The following is a 27469-nucleotide window of genomic DNA, read 5'->3' on the forward strand; positions in this document are numbered from 1 at the left end:
GCGCCAGACGCGCCTCAGACGCCCTACTGCGGCGCGTGTGGTACACGCGCCAGAGAGATCTGGACCGTCCAATTTTCAGATCTTTGTTGGGCTAGATCTAAGCCATCCGGAGTCCGATTTCAACGATCAAATAGTATTTTCCAACTATTTGGATTATTCCGGACTCATCCGTATGGTTAGAATATTGAGATTCGCTATCGGTACTGTCGATCTGAACTATCGAAGTGTTGCAGATCATTTTGGGCTAGATCTACGCCAGTTGGAGTTCCATCGCGATGATCAAATAGTGGTGGCAAACTATTTGGATCATTCCGGACTCATCTGTACGGTGGGAATGTTGAGATTCGCCATCGGTACAGTCAATCTGAACTGTCGAGGTGTTGCAGATCATTTTGGGTTTGATCATAGCCAGTTGGAGTTCTATCGCGATGATCAAATAGTGGTGGTAAACTATTTGGATCATTCCGGACTCATCGGTACGGTGGGAATGTTGAGATTCGCCATCAGTACATTTGATCTGAACCGTCCACGTGTTGCAGATCAGTTGTGGGCTTGATCGTAGCCAGTTGGAGTCATGATGGACTCATTGGTTTTGGGCTTAATTTAAGCCAATTGGGATCGTGAAATTTGATGGAGCAAATTTTAGATCATTGGACAATGCTGATTAACTTGTTATATCAGCAGGTTTTGGCAGTCATACAACTCATGGAGCATATTGTTATTAAGAGGAGAACCGAATCGGATCTTGTTGTGGCTTTCTTTGAAAAGCCAGTTGCAAATAACAAAGTGCAGATGAAGCTTTGGTGTGGTAGTGTGGATACGTACAGTCTAAGGAGGTTCTGTCTAGGAGATTGGAAATTTTAAGTGTGTCCATTGTGACCCTCCAATCTTTCCTGGGAACTGACTTAGTGAGGTACTATTCATTTCTACGGTAAATTCATTAAAGCAATGTCAGGAAGTAAGGTTTCAAATCTTGTCAGATTTGAGGTGGAGAAACGGTTCAATTTCAGATAAGGCAGAAGGTACTATTGTTGCCCAATAGCATTTGGCGTTGTGGTCAAAAGGTTGGGAGGTCATGAGAATGGCTATGAGTAATTCTGCAAAGAAGTCAAAGTTGAAGTTTCTCAATGTAAGAGATCTTATCCTGGATGAGGAAGTGCGCAGAAGAGATTCTGGCAAGATTTCGAGTTGTTGGTCCTGAATGTTGATTGTAAGGACAGAGGCAAGTCAAGATCTAGACAACAGATGACTCGCTAGAAACTGTGGCAAGACAGGCCACAAGAGACTGCTAAAATCAGGAGAAAATTGAGAATGATGCTGTGAATATGGTGACTGAAGAAATACATGGCGTTGCATTTCTTGCAGTGCACAATGCTGTTAAAGACAGCCTGAAGACAGCAGTCATTCAGTAGTGTTTTCTCAAAGGCGTTGAAGGGCAAATCAATCCCTGAAGTCAACAGTGATACTAGCGACTGGTGAAACGGCTAGTACAAGGAGCAGTTTCGGCAAGTGGCTCCAAGTCAGTAAATGGAGATACTGGTATTGATGCTAATGTTGTGTCTCTCTCCATGAAAAAAAGAGACATGTATATCCTCATGGCATGAGTTGCCATGATAGAGGATGTGTTAATGTTAGCAGGTCCACAAGTTTACACACAGGCATTGGTTTGGCATTAATGCAGGGTGTGTGGTGGAAATTCATGTCGATGGCTGATGAACTTCCAGGAGAGCCAAACGTGGAAGTTACACCATAGTTTTCAGCAAGGTTATTTTCGACATGGGCCGAAGTGAAATGCTTGGAATTAGTTTATTCTGAGTGGATATGCTTTTATGGTGAAGCATGATAGCGGGAGCTATGAAGATCTTCATTGAGGTGGAGCTTGGCTATGGGACCAGTCAAAGTCACAAGGTGGAGATTGTTGCTATTGTTGCTAATAGCATTTGGTGTTGGAAGGTCACGAATGATTAATTGGTCTTGGCTCGTGGTAATTGTCGTGTGAATTAGATGAGAAAGTAAAAGGAATCCAGTTTTACTTTTCTAAAGAAATCTCCCTAGACCACGACATGAAGTACATGTGTGAGAGATGGGAACAAAACGTCAGATGTTCTAGGGATATCTACACCTAAAAGAACTGCCAAGACGATCAGACCTCCATGGTGGTTACTACCTTAAAATGTATCCTGCTGAATGAAGGTAGTGAACTACGGTATGAAGAAAAATCTTGCAAGAAGGGAGATTATGCAAGTCGGAGACTGCACACAAGATGGGCACATGCGACTGAAGATAGAAGCAGGATGAAGGGTTAGTCACCCAGATCAGAGATGAGACCTCAGCAACAAGTTCTCTGATATGTGTCAAGGTCTGTGCGAGACCATTGATTCCCAGTGCAGTGGGAGATGTGTTGCCCTATGTAGATGTGTTGATTAAGGGCATTGTACGTGATGAACTAAAGTTATGCATCACTTTAGTTAGTCTTCTAAGTTGAAGACATGAGCTGTAAAATTGTATAAGGGATCATGCTGGAGATAGAGCTCGGCATGTTGAGAACCAGTCTCCAAGTTGGAGATTGGTGTGATTGTAGGATTATGGAGCCTGGTTTGAAAGCTGTAAAGGCACCAAGCAGATTATTCACTCGGATGTGGCTAGAGCGAAGCAGATTATTCGCTCGGATGAGCCTAGAGCGAAGCTCAGTTTGCTCAAGGTGTACATGAGTGCGGACTCATGGACTCGAGCAAAAGAAGAATCCTAGAGAGTTGAGATTGTGCAATTGAGCACTGGTAAATCTCCTCTGAAGAAAATCCCTTGCAAGCTCCGTGGATGTAGACGATGCTGATGCATGTGAAGATGCATTTGGAAAAGCATTTGGACATCCATTTGAAGACGTACCTGCAGATGCATTGGAGCGTATTCGATAGCAGAAGTCTCTCATGTCAAAGAAAAAGGTGTATTCATTTGAAGAATGAATCAGTTTGCAAGCAGCCTGGTATGGTACACTTGGGTGGAGGGGGTGATTGTTGAGAGCCACCCAAGTGGTCTAATTTGCACATGCACCGTAAGGTGCTTTGGCTTATTAGGCCACCCATTTTCCCTTGACAATGTTAGGCGCCTCCCACAGACAACTCATCCCATAATTTTAGCAGCAATTTGCTGCACCGAATTTGGCAACCGTTTGAGGAGAACTCCTCCTATAAATAGGAGAGAGTTCAGTTGCAGAAAGATCATCCTCACTGCGGTGAGAGATCAAGGGCAGTGGGTGAGGAAAGGAAGAGGGACGTGATAGAGAGAAATAGAATTTTGTAGATTTTCTGAAAATCTTGTACAAATTCTATAAAAGAGGCTCCAGTGGACGTAAGCAATTTGCTGAACCACTTTAAAATTGTTTTGTGTGATTTTCGGACAGGTTAGAGGCTCAACACTGTGAGGGTATGGACTTGGTGTTTTGGGAACAGATTCAGCCAAGTGGTGTTACGAAAAGCACAGTCCAGCCTCTCCTTTGTAAAACCTGCTCCATGTCTGCCATTGGACCATGTATACCTATTACCAACAAAACCATGATTCTAATATGACTCCACGTTAACATGAGCTCACAAGAATTAAGTTGCCAAGTAAGTTTCTCATCCAAGGAAGGATCACCAACAAGTTTCTAACTTTTTCCTTGTTTTACCAGTCATTAACCCTAATTTACTGGCGAAAGCAAGATTGTAATTTGTATATATTTAAAGAAAAGTATAAAAGAGTTGACATAGGAGCATTCAATCATATCTACTGATATATGTTTTATAGGGTAAAAGACAGGAAAGATATAGATATATCAGTAGACGTATCTTTTCAGTCATATTCTTCAAAAAGCATTCTAGATTAGTGGTCCAATATTTATGACTTAGGTACTGCATGTGCAATATGTTATATGGCCATAATATATTTTCAACTGTAAGGTTGGCGTACAAAATGGTACTGAGAGAAGATAACCTGAATAGTGAATATATAGCTCCATCTGAATATATAGAGTTGCTCATTTTGAAACCAAGAAGTATCCAACTAATTATGAATCTTCCGTCATAACTATGAATCTTCTTTGTTCCAGATACTCATGTTTTATCTTCCCATCAAAACAGGACAGTCTTATGTATAACTTATGGAGCTGAGTACATGGTACATGATCGTCCTCCCAATACTGTAGAGGAAATTGAGAAAAGAACCTTTGAATTTTAAATCATTTAGTCAAATATCTTAAACAAGTAAATAATGACCACAATCATTACTAGCTTTAAGCATATAATCACCACTTAAAGCTTTAGCTAGAATATAGTCACGTATGGAGGTAAAATGGCTGTTAACAATCTTGCAATCACCATCTGTTCAATGACAGGCCCTGCATCAAAAGCCTGCCAACATAATCTAGCTAGTTAAACATTAATCAACAATTATGAAGGAAGCACAAATGATTGCAAACACTACATACTGATGCAAATGCCTCTGTTTGGCCACAGCAAAGGGCCATATCATGAGTAAGAGGGTTCACATCTGAACCATTCATTTTCTTTGCCCTCATTGACTCACATAGTCCTTGCGCGTCCATTACGTTGCCACATTAATCTCCATTAATTTCAAAAGATACCAATACACCAAGACAAACAAGTGCAGTTTTTGTCATTATTGAAACCCTTCCATGCTCTGAAAAACTAATTATAAGGTCATGTACGTGTTTGGTTCTAAAAAATGCAGAGAATATTTGAGAATTTTGAATTTAAAAAATAAAAACTCATAGAATATTTAAAAGGAAAAACATTTAAAATTCTCCAACCAAACACGGCCTTAGATTGGCCTAATTAACAAAGTAATTAATATGATGATGAATAGATTTTTTTATTTCAATATCTCCAAAATTGCAATCTTAAGCCTATATTCCCTAAGCGGCTGCATTGGCATAACCTGCATATATAAAATTAACTCATTAATAAGTTAACTCAATAGATTCATTATATTGCTTACCAACCCAAAAATAGCCATATCAAGTTGAAGATACAGTGTTGTGTTTTATTTTCAATCTCTTCCACTTTCCCCTGAGGCTTATCTTGACTTGAAAACTTGTCTTCAGGCGCACAAGATGAATCTGATTAAGCTGTGTCATCAGATTCATCTTGTGCATCATCTTCAGTGTTCTCATCATTAAAAACAAGTTCCATGTCAGTGTTCTCAATTTTAACTTCTGAATCATTATTAGAGCTATTAGGCAAGGGCCTTCTATAGTTTTCCTTCCCATTCTCCCTATGTAAGTTTGACTTTGCTATTCTTGAAGAAAGTCTCAAAAGATTCAGTACACCTCTGGTAGCACTAGGACGATCTTTCTGCTTCTCATCAACCACCATGCCATGAGCCTTGGTTTGAGCTCTGCGGCCACTTGGCGTACCCTTAATCGGTGTCTCACAGCCTGTTGATCCTAAAATGGAATTCTTCGTGCTCGCCCCTGTGACCAACTTGTAAAATTATTCTTATTATTTGTATATACTTCTTATCATCTATATAATAATTGGAGTTTGATCTTCAAAAAATCATACAAACCTCGATAAAAAAATATCTAAAACCTCATCTGAAAAATGTTTCTCATTCCTAGGGGTGTAACCAGTTCGGGTAGAGAAATCGGGGTCTCACAGCCTTAGATTGGTGATGCATGACTCGATACAAGAAATGGGTAGAGAAATTGTTTGTCAAGAATCTCCCAAAGAGCCCGGCAGACGTAGTAGGTTATGGTTTCATGAAAATGTTCGCTATGTACTAGAAGAAAATGCAATAAGAGTTAGATAATAACTCTTTTCTTAAAAAAAGAAAAAAATAAGTTTAATTTTGTTTCCTTTCCACAAGAGAAGCTTACTAGAAAAATCTACTTCTTGTGTATATATCTATATACATTCATTCTTGTATATATATACTGACATTTTGTAAGTAGTCTTACTCTAGTACCTGCCAATAATAAAAACAATATTCCCTTTGTGAAAATAGGAAAAGGAAAAGAAAAAAAAAAAAATACAAACCATTTAACTTTATGTATCTGAAAATAAAAAAAACAATAGTTCTAGCACATGATGGAAGGATGGAGAACTTAAATGTTTTTATTTTGTTAGCTTTTATTTTGTCTTACTAGGGAACAAACAAAATTGAAGGCATATAGGTGAAGTTGCCTAAACGAGACTTGATACACTGAGTTCCAAAGCCTTCACGAAGTTGAAAAGACTCCGGATCTTTATAAATCGTAATGCATGTTTTTCTGGAGGGCCTAATTATCTCTGTAACGAGTTAAGATAGCTTGATTGGCCTGAATATCCCTTGCAAGCTTTGCCGTCTAATTTTCATGGAAAGAGACTCTGTTTTTAGGATCAGTAATAGCCTTTTCAAAGAATTGAAGGAGGTATTACTTATCAAAAAAAAAAAAAAAAAGGAATTGAAGGAGGTATTCAAGGTACAAGTAATCTTATTATCAACGTTCTAATCCTCTTAATTTTGATGTAAACCACTTTGAAGATAATTTATTCCCCTTTCTATTTACAGAATTTCCAAAACATGAAGATCATGGAATTATCTGACTGTAAGTTCCTAACAAAAATTCCTGATATTTCAAGGATCCCAAGTCTTGAGAAATTAACTCTTTCTCGTTGTGAAAGTTTAGTTGAGGTTCATGATTCTGTTGGCTAACTGAATAAGCTTACCCATTTGTCATTTTCCAAGTGCTCTAACCTAATCACTTTACCAAGAAGCATCAAGTTGAGATCTCTAGAATGGCTTGACATTAGAGATTGCTTAAGCCTTCAGAACTTTCCTGAAATTGAGTGTGAAATGGATTGTTTGAGTTCCATTTCATTAGCCTACACTGCTATAAAAGAATTGCCTTCATCCATTGGATACATCACTGGCCTTGAAGATTTATGTCTAGATGGGTGCAAAAATCTTTTGAATCTACCAAGTTCCCATCTTCAGTAGCAAAATCTAAGGTCTCTTTCTTTCAAGGATCTTTTCCCAGTGAAGGTGGGGAATAAAAGACAATCCATACCCTCTTTTGTGTCCACAGAGGATTCAGAAATTTTATCAGGTGTAGAACTACTCTCTTTGCAAACTCCAAAGAATTCAAGCGTTTATAATGATAATTGTTGCTCAACAGTGTTTCCGTCATTGCAATTTTTGAATCTTGGGAAGTGTGTCCTATCAGAATCGAATTTGTTTAAGCTATTTAACTGCTCTTCCACATTACAAGTTTTAGATTTCTCGGGAACTGATATTGTGAGCCTTCCTGCAAGCATAAAAAGATTTATTGCATTGAAGCGCCTTATATTGCAAGATTGCAAGCAACTTCAAGAAATTGTAGAACTTCCACCATTTATCAAGGAGGTATATGCTAGTGGGTGCATGTCATTGGAAAATTTTCCTGATGCATCAAAGAAATTTCAATTCAATGCATGCAACTTAAAAGCACTTGAATGGATTGACTTGTGTGGATGCCATAAAATGCTTGTAAACATAGGGAATCATGTGGCAGATCCTTTATTGGGTAAATATGTCTCTCTCTTTCTCTCTCTCTCTCAAACATTTTCATGTGCCCCTTGGTGTGTAGGTTGTACTGCTGAAGTTGATATTTTTTAACAGGGTCAATTAAAGGAACTTTTAGGCGGCATTATACTTCCAGGAAATAAGATCCCGGACTGGTTCAGCCAACGTAAATTGACTTCAAATATTAATTCGTGTGAAATGGATATTAATGGACTTTGGTACATGGATGAGGTCGTGGGAATTGTTCTATGTGCAATTATTGGACCCAATATTTTGATTGGCCGGGAAAAGCCCCTTCATCTTATTGGTGTTAAGATCAATGATAATGAAGTCGAAGAAAGAGCGGTTGATTTAATGGGATCAGATCATTTATGGCTAGAGTATGTCATTTTAGAATCTTTTAAGCCAAAGGAGGACAATATGCAAGTAAATTTCTATAGTTATTTAGATGAACCGGTGTTCTTCAAAAGTTGTGGAGTCCATCTAGTGCACAAACATGAAGAGAATGTGAAAGATCATGATCCAGCTCTACTCCATGAGAATGTTGATGTGCATTTGGATGTACCCAATGAAGAGATTGAAAATTCTGAGTCGGTGTCAGTCGATGGTATTCAACTTTCTAAGAGGCGTCGGGAGGATTGAGATGATAGCATCAGGGAGTCCATTCTGTACCCTCAACACGAGAGAGAGAAGAGAAGGAAGAGGGGGGGATGGGGGGTTTTTCTTCTTCTTCTTCTTCTTCTTTATTTTTTTATTTTTTTAACAGGGTTCTCAAAACTTAACAGTTATGGAATTCGATAATTGTAAATCCCAGATCTTTCCAGGAATCCAAATTTAAATGAACTGACTCTTTGTGGTTGTCAAAATTTAGTGGAGGTTCATAATTCTTTTGGATTCCTTAATAAGCTTAATTGTTTGCGTTTGGATGGATGTTGTAGCCTTAAGATCAGTTTTCCAAGAAGCCTCAATTTGAAATCTCTCGAATGGCTTGACCCTGAAGGATGCTCAAGCCTATAAAACTTTCCCGAAGTTGAATGTGAAATGGAAATATTACATGAATTATATCCAAAAGACACTGCCATAAAGATCTAAAAGACCTCAGTGGGCTTCGCATTTTGAATTTAGTAGGCTGTAAAGATCTGATGCATTTACCAAGCAGCATGTTTCAGTTGAAGCACCTAAGGGAACTTTATGCCTATGGTTGTTCAAATCTTCCTCCATCTTCCTCAATAGTTTTTCCAGCATTGGAAGTTTTCTATCTTAAAAACTCTGCCATTTCTCTATGACACTTAAGTGTAATTCCACATTGCAAGAATTATATCTTTTAGGGACTGATATTGTTAGCCTTCCAACAAGCGTAAGAACATTTGATGCTTTGAATATCCTGATCTTGGAGGATTGCAAGAAACTTAAAGGAATCCTAGAATTCCCACCAAATATAAAAAAGGTATATACTAGTGGATGCATATCATTGGAGATTTTTCCAGAAGTGTCGAAAAGACTTGTATTCAATACAAGCAACTTGTGAGATCTGTGTTGGATTGACTTGTCAGGATGTCACAAAATGCTTGTGAATGTAGCAGAGAATTCTGTGCCAAGTTCTTCATTTGTTGATGTAAAGACTTTGATATATCTCTCTCTCTCTGTGTCTCTCTGATCTCTCTCTCCATTGTATAAATTTGCTCATGTCGAAAATTTGTTATATTTATTTGGCAGGGACATCTTAAGAACTGTGGCATTATATTTTCGGGAAATAGGATTCCAGACTGGTTCAGCCATAGTAAGATCAGACTTCAAATAGTAAATAATGTAAAATAGATGTTAGTTTTGATGGGATCGGTACTAGAATTGCTTTATGTGCTGTTATTGGGCAAAATCCGACTATCTCTCGGGAAAGATCCCTTCATCATGATCATGTCGAAAGTGATTTCCATGTTGTGTTCCGCACTCTTAGTTCACTGCATGGAATCCAAAAGTGTTGCAGAGAGAGAATGGTTCAAGAAAGAATAGTTTCTTCAATGTGTCATGTATGGTTAGAGTACTACGATAGAGAATATGTTGGGATGAAGATGGATGATTTGATAGTACTCGAGTATCCTCCTGCTGTAGATTCAGTGATCCTTAAAAGTTATGGAGTTCATCTGGTACATGACAAGCATGATGAGAGAATTCAACATCATCCAAGTGTGCTCCATGAGGAAGATGATGATGATGTCAATTTGAATGTATATACCTGATCATGAGAAATTGGAAATTCAAGAGATTTGATTGATGCTATTCGACTTTCGAAGAGGCCCTGTTGTTACTTTCGAAGAGGCCCCGTTGTGATGAGGATGACGACGACGACGACAATGATGATTACAACTTTAAATATACCTGGAATTCACAACAAAAGAGGTGTTCTTCAACCTCGGGTGTCAAAGAAACAAAGGAAGATTTGGATTTAGAGCTTCGACTTGGGTGGCTTAATTAGGGGTACTCATCAATGGTTAGTTGGATGACTACTCATGGATCATGGATGGTGGTGCTGGTGGTTGTGATTTTCACTCTTGCTTGTTCGGCACTGTGGATTACTGTCTATATATGATTGTATGGGACTTTGGAAAAAAAATTGTAGTATGAAATAGATGTAATCCAAACTTTGGGCACTCATTTTTAGCTCTCTATTACACGGTTTGACAGAGAGAATGAGATGTTCAAGAAAGAGACCCAGCTAGAGGAAGAAACCATTGCCTCTATCTTTGCCTTCCTTTTCTTGTCTTTTCTACCCCATTTTTGCTCCCTTCCCCTTGCGTTGGTGGCTCTGTTCCCTATCCTATCAGAGTACTTTTTGCAAACATCTAATAAGTCAGGTTCTTTGCCTTCAACATCTTGGATTATAATGTTTTGCTTTTTGCATTTTAATGTAACAATTAGAGTTCAATTCTAAAATTAGTATATGAGTTTTCACATTATAATAATTTTAGGTCTCAATTTCTATAAAATTGATATTTAGATTTTCAAAAACTCATAATTTTTTGTTTTTTTTTTTTTTTGGAAACAAGACAAATGCCATTTCATTGATCAGTTAGAATGGCTTTCGGCCAATACAAAGTGACTAATACACTGAGCTATAGAATCAACATCTAGTAACTCAGAAGGTTGGTACAGAGCTTCTCTAGCAAGTGGATGTGCCACTCGATTTGCTGCCCTTTTAACATGCTGTAACCTCCATGAAAAACTCCCAAGTACCCTTCGAGCCATCAGTTTGTGTCTGGTGTAGAACAGCATTAACCACATTCAAAGAGTCCCCTTCCCAGATGACATTCTGCAAATTAAGGTCCTTACAAAGGGTAGCAGCTTCTAGCTGACCCCGTTTTTTATCAGAAATAACTTCAGCACTCAAACAAAACTCTCCTCTCCTTAAAGAGATCACGTATCGACCATTGATGTGAAGATCTTCAGTTTCCTCGTCAGTAAAGGAAATACAATTATCATCCATTATGGACCTTGTCCCACCCAAACTCAACTTCCTCTCGCGGTAGCCGGGAAGAAGACTTCAACTTTCTTTGTTACTATGTTTTTTAACTGCAAAACATTGCGTGCTAATTACAAATGTTGTCAAAGAAAAGAAAAAGAAAGGTAGTAATCGGTTCACTCCGGTCGGTACATAGGGGAATTTTTGGACTAGACCGAAAATTTCGGCCCACCTTTTTCTTGGCCGAGATTAGACTGATTATCCCTTAGACTAGACTAGACCGTTTGTTATTCCTCTAGTTGGTCCATTCAGTCTAATTTTGTTTTATTAGCTAAATAGATTAACACTAGTGGGCAAGGGGCGACTTCTTTTTGGCTGTTTAATTGACAGTGTGGCTTCCATTCACCGGCGAATATGACAAATTGGATATAATGGGTGAGTTTTATAATATATATATATATATATATAGTTTCCTTCCATTCATCTCTTTGAATTAATTAGTCCCCATATATAATCCTTAATTCATCTCATTTTGGTTAGTTTGTTTTCACAACTCTTCTTAATTCATCATATTTCATTTTATCTAATCATTACAATTTTTCTAAATTTCTATACAAAATCAAATAAGCAATTTAACTTTTTCAAATTTTAAAATAAAAATAATATTAAAAAAATATATTCTAATAATCTTTTATTCAATTTTTAATTTTTATTTCAACGTACTTCATCTCATCTGATCTATAAAAACAAATAATGCCTAACAGTACTAGTGGGCCAATGATGGCTTCTTTATGGGTTTTGATAGAGTGGCTTCCATTTTCTTTTAATTATTGACCTGCTGGCTAATGGCTAGCAAGCATGATTGTTGCCAAGAAGTTGCCGAGAAGTTTCTCTTCTCTTTGACCCACTTCGGATATATTTATGTATGGAAAAATTAAATTGAGACGAAGTTACGAGATATATAGCAATGTGCATCAGTGTGTCCTATGAATTTTGATCGACATGCACGTAATTACCGAGAAGTTTTTACATAATTTCATGATGTTTTTTCTTCCTTCTATTCTAATTAATCTCCCAAATAATTTTTAGAAACTACCATACGTGCACTTTCTGGAAGTATTTTAGAAATAACGATATATTATATATTTATTATTAATAATATTTTGGTATTTTACACCTTCTAAAACAGAAAATTCCAAACTCCCAAGTATAATGATATTGAATAGAAACAATGTGAACTTGTTTATGTAAAGTAGGGGAAGGGGAGCTCAGCATGTGGGGACTCGAACCCACATTATACGTCGTATGATTGACCTGCTGGCTGGCAAGCATGCTTGTTGCCAGGAAGTTGCCGAGAAGTGACCCACTTTTGAGATATTTATTTATGGGGAAATTAAAGTGAGATGAAGATCTGACGTCGTCGCGAAAATTGGTGAAGCCCACCTAGCCATGTGCTTCGGTGTGTCCTATGAATTCTGATCGACATGCACAGAATTGCCGAGAAGGTTTTACATAATTTCATGATGCTATGTAGACTTTGGCCGATTCCTCCTTACTGATTTCCTGAAGTGAAGATTTAACACGTTTCCATCTCTCCTTTCTTTACCCACATCTCTATGATTGCACTTCTGTTGTGATCATTTATCACACATGAGGAGAAGACCATGACTTCTTCCATGGCCTTACAAGGAGCTTTTTTCCCGCTCTCTTCTGCTTCAACTTCTTCCATCCATATGCAGAATCAACACTTACATAGATGATGAGCTTGAAAGAGGACATGAAATTTTGCAAGCACTTTTCCAAGCTATCGAAGGATCAATGATTTCTATGGTTGTACTCTCTAAAAACTATGCAAAATCAAGATGGTGTTTGAATGAATTGTTGAAGATCCTTGAGTGTAGGGGTACAATAAAACAAATTGTTCTACCACTATTTTATGAAGTAGATCCATCAGATGTAAGACATCAAAAAAATAGTTTTGGAAAAGCATTCGCAAAACTTAAAAACAGGTCCAAGGACAAGGTAGAAGTCCAGAAGTGGGAGGCAGCATTAGAAGAACTAGCCAATATGTCGGGGTTGGAATTAAAGAATTACAGGTATTTCTGATTTCTTTTACTATATATGTATGTATGTACGTATGTGTGTGTGCGTGTGTGTTTGTCTATATGATGTTAAAGCAAATTTTATGAAGAAAACTAAGATAATTACGGCGTTGATAAACATATAACCATATTAATTTCACCTAAAATTTATTGGAGAAACCATGAAAAATTCAAATCTAAATCTACGAATAGAGGAATATATGGAGTTTCTTCCATAAAATAACTGAATGATAGTTAGAAAAAAAAATAATTAAGAAAAAGTACTATGAGAATCCTTTATTATTTTGATTCTATATATATATATATAAAGACTCACAAATTCTCTTAGATTATAAGTTTTAGATTAAGTTTGCTATGAAATAATATTCAGATTAAGGAAGTAGCAAGACTACTCTTGTACATTGTAATCTATAGCTATCACTTTGTCATGGAGACAAAAAAAAAAAAAATGAAAAACACTATATATTTTAATTTAATTATATTCATATGTCATCTATTGTGAACAGTACTCTTAACTATTTCTATTTGTCTTCACTTTAATATTGATAGGAAAGAGTCAGAATTTATCCAGGAAATCACTCAATGGGTGGACTTAAGAATGGTAAGTCAAACACCTCTAAGTGTTGCCAAGTATCTAATTGGGATAGAATCTCGAATACGACATATTTATCGGCATTTAAGTATTGGAAAAAATGATATTATAAGCATTTTAGGGATATTAGGGACGGGTGGAATTGGGAAGACAACTATTTCAAAAGATATCTATAACCGAATTTCTTCTCAATTTGAAGGAAGTTGTTTCTTGGAAGAAGTTAGAGAAACTTCAAAACAATCAGGAGGTCTAATTAAGCTGCAAAATACCATTCTTTACGATATCTTAAGAACAAGTTTGGATGTTCATGATAAGAACAGAGGCATCAATGTGATTCGGGATAGACTTCGTTCTAAAAGGATTCTACTAATTCTTGATGATGTGGATGACTTGGTCCAACTAGAAAATTTAGTTGGAGATCGTGATTGGTTTGGCTCAGGAAGTAGAATCATTATAACGACAAGAGATCAACACTTATTAGAAGTCTTTGAAGTTGATTCAAAGTGCGAGGTGATGATTTTGGATGACAATGAAGCTCTTCAGCTCTTTAGTTTGCATGCTTTCAAGGAAAAAGAACCATAGAAGGATTTTGTGGACATATCTAAACAAGTAACAAAATGTGCTCAAGGTCTTCCACTAGCTTTAACAGTGCTAGGTTCGGATCTAAAAAGTCAAAGTATACAACAATGGAAAAGTGCAATGGATAAATATAAAAACATTCCCCACAGCGATATTTAAAAAGTACTCTTAGTGAGTTATGCAGGTCTGCATGATGCATGATGCTGATAAGGAAATATTCCTTGATATTGCATTTTTCGTCAAAGGAGAATCTTTGGAAAATGTCACGAAAATATTTGATTTTTGTGGTTTTTATCCGAATCATGGAATCGAGAGGCTTAAAGACAAGTGTCTTATTACTATTGAAGGGCATAATAAACGTGTTGGGATGCATGACTTGCTACAATCTATGGGACGAGAAATTGTTCGACAAGAATCACCCAAAAAACCTAGCAAACGTAGTAGACTATGGAATCACGAGGATATCCATAAAGTGTTGCAAGACAGTACGGTAAGAGTAAAAAATAATATCTTTAGTCTTACATTTATTTCATTTTCCTAAAGTGAAACCTAGTGGATTTTTTTCTTTTTGGGTAAAATATAAATCGTATGAATATATACCTAAATGAATATATATACACAAAAATAGTCTCACAAACTGATGTAGTTTAATCTGTTTCATCAAATGGATATAGTAGTACTCATATATATATATATATATCCTTTAAATTATCAATATGAATTTGTATATATATATAGAATTCTTTTATTAATAATTACAATGAGTCATTAAAAGTACCAAATTTTGTTGTCCTTTTTTCATTCCAAATATCCTATATTTTCTAATTTAATGTCTAAAGTCTCCTCAAGCTAGCGTTTGTTTTATTGAAAGTTATAAGAGAGTACGTAAGTAGGTAAAAAGACCAATCTTTTATATTTTAGCATGCGTCTATTTATTGTTGGGGATTTCAACAATCGATAAATAATACTTATTTTTAAAATATCTTAAAGAAAAATAGTGTAATATTAATTGATAAGTAAAGAGTACTAACATTGTGCACTTATATCAGGGGCCAAACAAAATTGAAGGCATACTATTAGATTTACTCAAAGGTGATGAGGTGATCAGCTTGCATTCGGAAGCATTTCGAAATATGGAAAGCCTTAGAGTCTTTGTAAATCATAATGCACATTTTTCTTGTGCACCCAATTATTTCTCTAAGAAATTAAGTGTCCTTGATTGGAATAACTATCCTTCACCATATTTGCCACCTAATTTTCAAGGGAAGAATCTCATTATTTTGAGAATGCGGCATAGCCTCATAAAGGAGTTAGGGGATGGATTCAAGCCCAAGGTATGTACACAATTATAATCATCAACATATTTTTTTTCTTTGAATTATGTAGTAAAGTCCATTAAACTTTTCCTCTTTTTCTTTTACAGAATTTGACGATTATGAAATTCGAAAATTGTGAATTCTTAGAAAAGATTCCAGATGTTTCAAGCCTCTCAAATTTGAAGGAATTGCCTGTCCAATTTTGTACAAGATTAGTTGAGGTGCATGATTCCGTTGGATCTTTGGAAAATCTTTCTATGTTGGATTTTTTTCATTGCTCTACACTCCGAATCCTTCCAAGTAGCCTCAATTTGAGATCTTTATGCTATCTTGGTCTTCAGGATTGCCCAAGCATTCGTTATCTTCCTGAAATCGAGTGTAAAATGGAATCTTTAATTGAATTGAATCTACATGACACCGCAATAGAAGAGCTACCTTTATCCATCGAGAACCTCATACGACTCGAATCTTTATATTTAAGAGGCTGCAAAAACCTTATGCGTCTCCCAATTGCTTGCATTCGGCTGCAACATTTACGTTGGCTCGAGATTGGTGGTAATTGTCCAAATTTTGAACAGAAGATGATGGATGATGGGCTATCCCTTCTGGCTATTGAGTCTACAAAAATGGAAGAGGAGATGTCATTACGTGAAGAACGACTCCATGAATTGGAGTCTCCAACGAATTCAAGCAATGGGAGCACTGGATTACAATTGTTGAATCTTCAAAATTGTTTCCAATCAGAAACAAATTTCTTTCCAATATCTAGTTTATTTACCATGTTTAACTCCTTTGCCAGTTTGCGTCATTTATATCTATCGTCCACGTATATTGTTTGCCTTCTCACGAGCATCAAAGATATTATGAGCCTCGAATCTCTTTCCTTGAGCTATTGTTGTAAACTTGAAGAAATACTAGAGCTTCTACCAAATATAACAGAAGTAGATGTTAGGGGATGCAAGTCAGTAGAAATATTTTGGGAAGTATTAAAAATATTAGAACTCAATGGAAGCCATGTCAGATCGCTACGAAGAACTGATTTGGACAAAATGCATGAGAATATATGGAATGATAGAGTGCAAAATCCTTTTATTGTGGAAGGTATGTATGTATGTGTGATCTCATTTTTAATAGTATGTATGGCTTAAATTAAATTGATGATGATATTTGACGTTTAACAGGGAGTCTATGAATATGAAGATGATGCTACTTTGTTTCTGGAAAATCAGATTCCAGAGTGGTTCAGTAATATTCACGAGTTTTTAAAAGATAATGGAATTGTGAAGGGGCTAGATAATTATGTCAGACCAAGGGGAGAAGAAGAGTGGGTAATGGATATCGAGGGGCCACACAATTTGGAGGAGATAAACGGAATTGTACTGTATATCATAATACTTTTTAAAGATGTTTCAATGGATGGGACAATTGATCATGGTAATGCTAAGATAACCAGTAAGAGGTCAGATCATGTATGCCGTATTGAAGGGGTACAATTGGTTAATAAGGATTGGTACCGCAAGGGAAATAGGACTGGACACGCTGTATGGGTGGGGTACTCCTATTTAAAATCTTTTAAACTACCAGTTTTGGACAATTTGCGAGTTCAATTTAATTTTCGTTGTAAAGGGATGGTGCGGTTTTATAAAAGTTGTAGAGCCAAAGTGGTATACAAGAATGAAAGTAAGTCACCCCTCTTCCTTTGATTTTCAAGGAATATTTTCTGACTCTCTGCCAATTATAATTTCCTCTTCTCTGCGTATTATATTTTTTCCCTTTCACTTTGTACATTTAATTTTGTTTCTGGGATGATGATTTTGTTTCACTTATAGCCATTTCATAGTCGATGCCATGGTGCTTCTTCGAAGCTTCACAATGTATTGCCACCAAAAACATAGCTTCATTTGGTATGTACATTTAATTTTACTTGCATCTCTATGCTGTTTTTGGGACATTGCCCTGTTTTAGGCCCCAATAAAAACATAGCTTAATTTGGTATTATTTTTGGCACTTCAAATTTGGTATTCTTCAAAGCCATATAATAGAAAAGCATGAAGAGAGAGTGAAAAATCATCCACGTGTGCTGCATGAAGATGGATGTTTCGGTGGAATCTTCAAATTTTGTTTTCTGTTCCCCTGTTTTATCAACAACCAAACTGTAGATGGGGAGATGGATAAACATGAGGAGATTGAATCGGAGCAATGAATGCATTGGCTGAATAAAGTTAGAACTGTACTTTTGTCTTTTGTTCCAAAGGTTGAAGTGTACTAGTTTTTAGGTAAATATTGCTCTGCTATCATGGTCTTGCTCCATTTTATAGTTTTTCTGCGTTTTAGCATTCTAGGCACAAATTCATTACCAATGATAAATGATGTTGATGTTGGAAGTTCGTAGTAGGCATATTCCAAGGTTTCATTTTGTCTTTAGATTGTGTATTTTGTAGACTTTGTGTGATTTGGAAATTCAGAAGGCTGCAACTTCCACTTTGAATACCATTGAGTTTCAACGTTTATAGGGAATTTGAAATTAATGGGATCCTGTGTTAGAGTGAGATTAGAATAATTGCCATATGTGTGGTTAGTCATGTTCTTTGGAAAAAATAACCACACTGGTACTGGAAAGGAAAGAGATTCATGGATTTCAACATTGAACAACATAAACTTGCACGGTTTTGGAATACAAAGTTACCGATTATCATATTTAATTAAATAAACTTGCATCGTATTGGAATTTTAGACTTTGGGTACTTTATCAATTTCCAGACGTGGGAAGAGCATAGAATGATTTTCATGATCATCTTTTTCAACAAGCATGTGTGCTAAAACAGAAGTCCATTGCTGTGGGATCAAATTGGTCATTTTAAACAAATTGATTTCTTACACAACCTGCTCATGGAAATCTTGTGAGATAGAAAGTTCCCTAAGAATGTTGATGTCGATATTGAAGATTCAGTGGCCTCAATGGATGGTATTCAAGTTTCTAAGAGGCACCGTGATGGTGATGATTACAACTTAGAATCCAATTGGTACCCACAACAGAAGAGGCCTTTTACAAGTTTGAGCATCAAGAATTCAGATTTAGATGAATTCAGAATTCAGATTCACAACTAAATGGATCAAAATCACTTCCAGTAGTAAAATTTGCTAGGTTAGCTACGAGTACTCTGTTGCCTAGATGACTAACACAAGAGGGGGGTGAATTGAGTTGTATTAAAAAAAATAACAATTATAAATCAAATATATAATATAAAATATAAACAAAATATTAAATAGCAATAAATATAAAGAGTAAGGGCAAGAGAGAAGCAAACTCAGTATGTTAACGAGGTTCGGCCCCACCGCCTACGTCCTCGCCTCAAGCTACCCCTTGAGGATTCCCGAATTCACTATTCAATCTCCTTCAGGTGGAGATAGAAACCTATTACACCTTTGAACAACACCGCTACAAAGGATCCGTGTAGAACACCCTCTACACTTGCAATCACCTTACACGTAGTGATTCAACTATTCCCCGTGTAGAATACTTTCTACACGCACAAGGGTTATACACATCATTTTTCTGATACAAGAGCTGATAGTGGGTAGGTTATCAGAAAACACTCCTCAATGAGTGAAATAAGAACAATACAGCGCAAACTATATCTCTCAAAATGAACAAGGATTAATGCTCAATGCTTAGAGAAGAGAGAATGAAAACTTTGAATGAATGTTGTATGCTCTTGGTGTTGTAAATGTGAAGCTCTCAAATGATCTATTTATAGGCATATGAGACTTCATATTCAAATTTAAAAAGATTCACATGTCAAAAATAACATCATTCACTTTTTCAAAAAATTCAAATAGAAGGTTCTTCTTTTTCAATTGTCAAAGACAACATCATTCACTTTTTCAAAAAATTCAAATAAAAGGTTCTTTTTTTTCAATTGTCAAAGACAACATCATTCACATTTTCAAAAAAAAATCAAACCTAATATTTTACTTTTGGCATATGACAAAATGAGCACATTTTCCTTTTCAAAAAATTCAAACCTAATCTTTTACTTTTTGCATATGACAAAATGAGCACACTTTACTTTTCAAATTTTTCAAACAAAATCATCTACCTTTTGTATAAGTCTAAAAAAGCATCAATCACTTTTGAAAATATTCAAATAAAACATGCACATGTGAAAGATGACAATCAATCATCTTTAATATTTTCAAAGTTCAACCCTTTAATCAAGGCATGCACATGCAAAAGATGACAATCAATCATCTTTCAAAATTTTCAAATTTAATTTTCAAAAATATTCATGCACATGTGGAAAATGTATTTTAATGCTTTATGATAAAATATTAATTTTGAGCATTAATCCTAATTTCAAATTTTGAAGAGATTTACAACATTACTCTATAACTTTAATGTGAACTTGTTCCCTTCTTGCTCATGCTTGTTTCCTTGATGTGCTTGACTCCATTGTGTAGACAACTTGAGCTTGAGACTTCTTTATTCTTTGAATTCATTTGTTATCATCAAAATTCATGTGTAGATATATAATTACACAAAACTTGAAACCTTAGATTCAACAATCTCCCCCTTTTTGATGATGACAAATACTTGATAGAACCTGAAGTCTGTATTGATACTTAAGCTCCCCCTGAGAATGTGCGTTAGTTTTTCAAGCAAAAGTATAAATATAATTCCAAGCATATATAACAAGTTTAGCAATTCAAACAATATTAATGTTCTAGTCTAACACTTCTCCCCCTTTTGGCATCATTAAAAAGGATCCGCAACAAATAAATGGACCTGAAGAAAACGGTGCGTTAGTAGACACTGTAGATAGTTAAAAAATAAAAATAAATTTCATCCGTCCGTGACCCGACAAGTGCGGCTGGAAATTTGAAAAAATCGCCTGATGCTGTTGACAAACGAGATTGAAGGCTCCGAGTTTCTAAAAAAATGTCATTTTCACCGATCGGGAAAAAATACATTGCTCTTTGACTTGGATGATAGCTTGTCTTATTCTTTATGCTATCTCTATAAAATCAGTCCTGAAGTTCATCCAATCTGCATCAAGTTTTCTTTTCATCTCTATAACTCATCTGCATTCCTTCAACATTCTCGTTTTAAGCCTTCTATTCTTTTCTTAATGGCTCATTCTTCTAACATTTCCCTAGATCCATCCATGAGGCATTCTGCATCTCAACCTCCTGTCCTTTCTACAGCTGCCATTGGTGCCATGTTGTAGCAGGAAAATAATAATCTGACTAATAAGTCAGATTCTGATGCTATTTATGACTTGGTGAGTCTTGGGACTCGCTACTGTTCCTCTATTGTTGCTTTTTCTCAGCGGCTACAAGCTAAAAATCATGAAGTTGAAAAGCTCAAAGAACAAATTGTTGTACTTCAACGAATTGTTCAAGAGTCTCACACAAGGGAAGGAATCATTCGACAGAAGAATAAACAGTTGAAATCTTTATTAGATTCTTCATTCCGCTTGCCGGTTCCCATGGATAAGAATGACATGATATTGTATGAAGAGAATGAGCATCTTAAACATGAGGCTAAGAATCTCAAGTTTATGTAAAAGTATTTAAAAAATCTATCTCTATTTTTATTGACTCTAGTCTATCTTTTAAGAGATATTCATAGCATGCATCATACCTATTTCTCTTCTGATCATACATAATCTATCTTCTGGTAAAGGCTTTGTGAAAATATCTGCTAACTGATCGTGTGTGTTTGTGAATTCTAGTACTATATCGCCTTTCTGCACATGATCTCGAAGAAAATGATATCTTATTTCAATATGCTTAGTTCTAGAATGTTGTATTGGGTTCTTTGAAAGATTTATAGCACTTGTATTATCACATTTGATTGGAATGTGATTATACATGAGTTTAAAATCTTCAAGTTGTTGCTTCATGTAGAGAACTTGAGCACAACAACTACCCGCAGTAACATATTCTGCCTCAGCAGTAGATAGTGCAACAAAATTTTGTTTTTTACTAAACCAGGAAACTAGTGCATGACCTAAGAAATGACATGCTCCACTAGTACTTTTTCGATCTATTTTACAGCCAGCATAATCTGCATCTGTGTAACTGATTAGATCGAAAGATGTGTGCTTAGGGTACCATAACCCTAGGTTAATTGTATCACTAAGATATCTAAGAATGCGCTTAACTGCAATTAAATGTGATTCTTTTGGAGATGATTGAAAGCGTGCACATAAGCACACACTAAACATAATATCTGGTCTACTGGCTATTAAATATAATAAGCTACCAATCATACCTCGATATATTTTCGAGTCAAATGACTTACCGGATTCATCTTTATCAAGTTTAGTTGATGGGCTCATTGGTGTTCCAATTTCCTTAGCATTTTCCATCCCAAACTTCTTCAGTAATTCCTTAATATATTTTGATTGATTGATGAATGTCCCATTTTTTGCTTGCTTAATTTGCAATCCGAGAAAGAATGTAAGTTCTCCCATCATGCTCATCTCAAATTCTTCCTGCATAGTCTTAGCAAAAACTTGACACATATTTTCATTAGTAGCACCGAATATTATATCATCAACATAAATCTGAATCAAAAGAATATCATCATTTTCATATTTAATGAAAAGAGTTGTGTCGATTTTTCCTTTTGAAAAACCTTTTTCAATCAAGAAACCACTGAGTCTCTCGTACCAAGCTCTAGGAGCTTGTTTAAGTCCATATAGTGCTTTTGTGAGTTTGAAAACATGATTTGGGGAAATATGATTTTCAAAACATAGAGGTTGCTCAACATATACCTCTTCATTTATAAAACCATTTAAGAAAGCACTTTTAACATCCATTTGAAAAAGTTTGAAATCTTTATAACAAGCATATGCAAGTAGCATTCGAATAGCTTCTAATCTTGCGACAGGTGCATATGTCTCATCATAATCGATTCCTTCTTCTTGATTAAAACCTTGGGCTACAAGTCGAGCCTTATTTCTAGTAATGACTCCGGACTCATCTTTCTTGTTTCTAAAAACCCATTTTGTTCCAATAATAGTATGATTTTTGGGTCTAGGAACAAGTGTCCAAACATCATTCCTTTGAAATTGATTCAACTCTTCTTGCATAGCTAGAATCCAAGATTCATCAAGAAGTGCATCATCAATATTTTTGGGTTCAATTTGAGATAGAAAAGCAGTATGATTGCAAATATTTCTAAGAGATGATCGAGTACTTACACCTTGTGAAGGTTCTCCAAAAATTTGTTCCACTGGATGATCTTTCACAAATTTCCACTGTTTGGTTGCATCTTGTATTAAATTTTGATGATCTTTCCTGATGGCTCCATGTTGAACTTCCTCTAGTGTTTTCTCTTTGTTGAGATTGAGACTTTCTGTGTTATTTATACCTTCTGTTTCTTCATCAATAGATTTCTTGGAGAGTGGAGAATTAGATTCATCAAATACTACATGCATAGATTCTTGTACAGTCAAAGTCTTTTTATTGAATACTCTATAAGCTTTACTATTAGTAGAATACCCGAGAAAGATACATTCATCAGATTTTGCATCAAACTTGCCTAAATTATCCCTGTCATTCAAAATAAAACATTTGCATCCAAATACATGAAAGTAACCAATGTTGGGCCTTTTCTCATTCCAAAACTCATAGGGGGTTTTATCTAACTTAGACCTTAACATAACTCTATTTATAACATAAAATGCAGTACTTACCGCTTCGGCCCAAAAATAACTAGGCAAATTGTTCTCATTGAGTATTGTTCTTGCCATCTCTTGAAGAGATCTATTTTTCCTCTCTACTACCTCATTTTGTTGAGGAGTTCGAGGAGCAGAACAATTATGCACAAAACCGTTTTCATCACAAAATGTTTCAATATTTTTATTAACAAACTCTTTTCCCCTATCACTTCGGATACTTGAAATAGTATATCCCTTTTTCATTTTGAATTCTCTTGCATAACTTGGTAAAGGCATTATATGCCTCATCTTTATGAGCAAGAAAGATGACCCAAGTATATCTAGAGAAATCATCAACAATAACAAATGCATAATATTTTCCTCCTAGACTTGCAACTCTATTTGGTCCAAAAAGATCCATGTGTATCAGTTGCAATGGTCTAGTAGTGGAAATATATTTCTTAGTTTTAAAAGAAGTTTTTGTTTGTTTACCAAATTGACATGCATCACAAATTTTGTCTTTAAGAAAATTTGTTTTTGGTAAACCTCTCACAAGATCATTTTTTGAAAATTTGGAGATAAGTTCCATATTGGCATGACCTAATCTTCTATGCCATAGCCAACTAGTTTTATTTTGAACTGAAAAGCAAATAGCATCTTGTGAGGTAATTTCTTCAAAATCGATTGTATAAACATTATTGTTTCTAAAAGCAATAAAACAAATATTACAATCATGATCATTCAAAATAATGCATTTATCCATTTTGAAAGTAACTGTAAATCCTTTATCACATAATTGACTTATACTCAAAAGATTATGTTTTAAACCTTCAACAAGTAGAACATCTTCAATTATGAGAGAAGATTCATTACCAATTTTACCTATTCCCACGATCTTCCCTTTCGAGTTGTCTCCAAATGTCACGTGTCCTTCTTCTTTAGATTTAAGATCAAAAAACTTAGTCTTGTCTCCCGTCATGTGTCTTGAACATCCACTATCTAAAAACCACTTATTTTTACTTGTGGATGACTTCATGCATACCTATAAAAACAATTAAAATGATTTTTCTTGGTACCCAAGTTCTTTGGGTCCTTTATTTATTAGTATTAGAAGAAATAAGATTTTTAGGTACCCATATGGCCCTAATAGTCATTGTATGATTTCTTCTAATATGACAAGTATGATAATTATGACCATTTCTATTACAAAAATTACAAATAGCATGTGACATATATGAAAAACTTGAATGATCATAATAATATCCTTTTTTGACAAAATTATTTTTATGAAAAGAATTTTGAATATTAGTCTTTGATGTAGAATGATTATCAAAGAAATTTTTATAAGGTTTGTATTTTTGTTTTGGCATATATCCTAAACCTGCCTTGTCAAAAACACATCTTTGACTACCAAGAAGTTTTTCAAAATTTCTTTTTCCATTCGTAAACTTTTCAACAATATTTTCTAAATCGGTTTTCTTCTTATTCAATTCAAGATTTTCATCTTTCAAAATGATACTTTCTTTTCTTAAAATTTCAATTTCGTTTGTTAAAGAAGAATTTTTCTTTTTCAAAGTAGTATACTTGATACCCAATTTTTCAAATTCCTCATAAATCTCTTCTAAAACATTTTGCAATTCTTCATATGAAGGATTTTCAATATTATCAAGATTTGTTACCTCAATGTCATCTTTAGCCATAAGACAAAGATTTGCTGATTCTTCATTGCTTGCTTCACTATCTGAGCTACTTGAATCATCATCCCATGTAGCTTTCATTGCTTTCTTGCCCTTGTTTCGATCCTTCTTTAGCAGAGGATAATCTGGCTTGATATGACCAGGTTTATTGCATTTATAACAAATTAAAGTGTCATTTTTACCTGAATCTTTCTTGGAAAACTTTTTGAAGGATTTCCTCGGAGGAGTTCTATTTTTCTTCAAAAACCTCTGAATTCTTCTTGTTATCATCACAACTTCTTCATCTTTATCGTCATTTTCCTCATCTTCATCACTTTCACTTTCATGAGGAACAACTTTAAGTGCTAAGCTCTTCTTTGGCTTTCCTTCTTCTTCTCCTCTTTTCAATGTGTACTCATGGGTGATAAGTGACCCGATGAGTTCATTGACTTCGAGCTTCTTGAGGTCTCTAGCTTCAAGAATCGCTGTAACTTTTGATTCCCAACGTTTTGGTAAAGAGTTAAAAATTTTTCTTACTATCTCCACCTTGAAATAAACTTTGCCAAGAGCTGTCAAACTGTTTATGATGTTAGTAAACGAGTGTGCATACTAGAAATAGATTCATCATCATTCATCTTAAACATTTCATATTCATGAGTAAGAATATAAATTTTTGATTCCTTGACTTGCGAAGTTCCTTCATAAGTTACTTCCAAGTTATCCTAAATTTCCTTTACCGTAGCGCAATTCATTATTCTATTAAACTCATTTCCATTAAGAGCATTATATAATAAATTCATAGCAGTTAAATTCAAAGTGTAAAGTCTATCGTCTTCATGATCAAACTCTTCTTCTTCCTTTTTGACCTTTACTCCATCAACCACTTTTGTTGGAATATAAGGTCCATTTATAATACATTTCCAGATTTCTCTACCTTGAGTTTGAAGAAATATTCTCATTCTAACTTTCCAGAATGAGTAATTATCTCCACAAAAGAGTGGAGGTCGACTACTAGATTGACCTTCACCAAATGAAGCTGCAATGTTAGCCATAAGATCTTAACTCAAAAGATAGTTAATCTTATAATAGAGCTCTTAGCTCTGATACCATACTCAAATCTCTCAGCACCAAGAATGGCACATTGATTTTGTCATAGAATTGTTGGTGCTGCGTGTGATTTTATTCCATTTAGTTTTCTTTGGAAGGAAGTTGCTTTTTTTTCATTTACTAACTAGTGTGACCAAGTTGTTCCATGAGGACTTCTTCAATGGGTTTCCATGGTGGCTCTCTCTTTCTCTTGGATTTGGCATTTGAAAACTCAAAAATCCAATAAAAATTTCTATAAATTCCTTCCTGTCACCACCTTTTAGAAATTTAGTAACATGGGTACAATTGTAGAAAAACAAAGTGAAAATTAAAGAAAATATGACATGTAGAAAAATCGAAACACAGAAACCCAAAAGACTGTTAGTATGCAATGCCGCAGCAACAGAATATTGGACTGCACCTTTTCAATTGCAGTGGATTGAAGCACAAGGTTTTACTTTTCTTCTAGAATTATTGTTATTTGTTTTATTTCCTTTATTGCAATTATGTTATTTCAGGACACGTCAGTGTCTACTAGAGCATTAGTTTGTTATTCACATTAGGGGAAGGGGGTATATAAATGAAGGGGAGGGAAGAGAATAGCATTTGGAAAATTGTAAGCCTTTGAATATTGTTCTTTTGGGTGGTCTGGGTTCCTTGAATACCCAGTTTATCTGTAGCAATCACTGAATGAATGAAGTTATTTCCATTTTCATTTCATAGATCTGATCTTACCATTTTCATTATATATTACAGGCTCCATTTACAAAAGGGAATCTAACAAAGACACAGCTTGAAACAAAGTGGTGGAACAGAGGTCTGGAACCTTAGAGCCAGCAGTCGGCACAATGTAACGCAGAATGACACAACAGCAGAGACAAGGAGTTTTCAAGCTTGAGAGTTTAGGGTGGCTCCAGGTTGGAGAGAAGAAGAGGGAAATAGAGCAGGACATCGAAGAGTAGTGGGGGCCTCACGGCAGATCTTGCTGTGTTGGTGATGTCAGCACTATCTGCAGTAATCTGAGGTGTAATTGGAAACTGGATCTGTTGTAGACGGTGGTTGGCAGCTCGATGTATGAACCAATCAACTTGGACCGGACTTGAGACGCCTCAAGCTAAATTAGTTTCTTTTTTTCTATCGAGTCATTAAGTTGTCCTAGTGGGCCATGGGCTTATTTTGTTGATTGTAAAATCTTGCCCATAGCCTTCTTTTGTTGTTGGCATGTTGTTAGTCTCTGTTCTAGATTGAGTAGCATATGTATGGGGAGGAGGGTCTGGAAGTGATTATCTGAAGGCTTATTAAGAATTCTCTTGTATTCTCGGAGGTTAAGGCCTCGTTTGTTTTCAGAGATGAGATGAGATAAGTTGAGATAAGTTAAATAAAATATTATTAGAATAGATTATTTTTGTATTGAGATTTGAAAAAGTTGTATTGGGATTTGAAAAAGTTGAA

The 27469-nt window shown here is 35.4% G+C and overlaps 2 protein-coding genes and 1 long non-coding RNA gene across 8 annotated transcripts in view; all 3 read left to right on the plus strand.

The window, feature by feature from the left end:
* Positions 1 to 27469, plus strand: part of LOC122296280 (disease resistance protein RUN1-like) — a 77881-nt gene that overhangs the window by 9802 nt on the left and 40610 nt on the right. The window lies entirely within an intron of this gene.
* On the plus strand, positions 3977 to 10095 carry LOC122296287. The gene is made up of 4 exons (XR_006238453.1): positions 3977 to 6406; positions 6449 to 7540; positions 7636 to 9154; positions 9256 to 10095. It is a non-coding gene; the product is annotated as an uncharacterized LOC122296287 (long non-coding RNA).
* LOC122296281 (disease resistance protein RUN1-like) lies at positions 12337 to 27448 on the plus strand. Of its 6 annotated transcripts, none has more exons than XM_043105853.1 (7): positions 12337 to 13092; positions 13648 to 14759; positions 15319 to 15603; positions 15693 to 16686; positions 16767 to 17265; positions 17415 to 17489; positions 26774 to 27448. In XM_043105853.1, exons 2-5 carry the CDS (start codon positions 14448 to 14450, stop codon positions 16775 to 16777), a joined length of 1602 nt encoding a protein of 533 aa, XP_042961787.1. In that variant the 5' UTR covers positions 12337 to 13092; positions 13648 to 14447; the 3' UTR covers positions 16778 to 17265; positions 17415 to 17489; positions 26774 to 27448. The 6 variants fall into 6 exon arrangements, with proteins under 6 accessions (XP_042961787.1, XP_042961786.1, XP_042961785.1 ...); XM_043105852.1 differs by lacking the exon at positions 26774 to 27448 and adding an exon at positions 17617 to 18073; XM_043105851.1 differs by lacking the exon at positions 26774 to 27448 and adding an exon at positions 17628 to 18073.

Source organism: Carya illinoinensis, chromosome 15 (genome assembly GCF_018687715.1).
Source record: "Carya illinoinensis cultivar Pawnee chromosome 15, C.illinoinensisPawnee_v1, whole genome shotgun sequence".
In the NCBI taxonomy this organism is placed as follows: Eukaryota; Viridiplantae; Streptophyta; class Magnoliopsida; order Fagales; family Juglandaceae; genus Carya; species Carya illinoinensis.

Coding starts and splice junctions, on each gene's coding strand:
- LOC122296281 (XM_043105849.1), top strand. CDS start 14,448: ATGCAGGTCTGCATGATGCATGATGCTGATAAGGAAATATTCCTTGAT. Junction 14,760..15,318: donor AAGTGTTGCAAGACAGTACG/GTAAGAGTAAAA, acceptor CACTTATATCAG/GGGCCAAACAAAATTGAAGG. Junction 15,604..15,692: donor GGGATGGATTCAAGCCCAAG/GTATGTACACAA, acceptor TTTCTTTTACAG/AATTTGACGATTATGAAATT.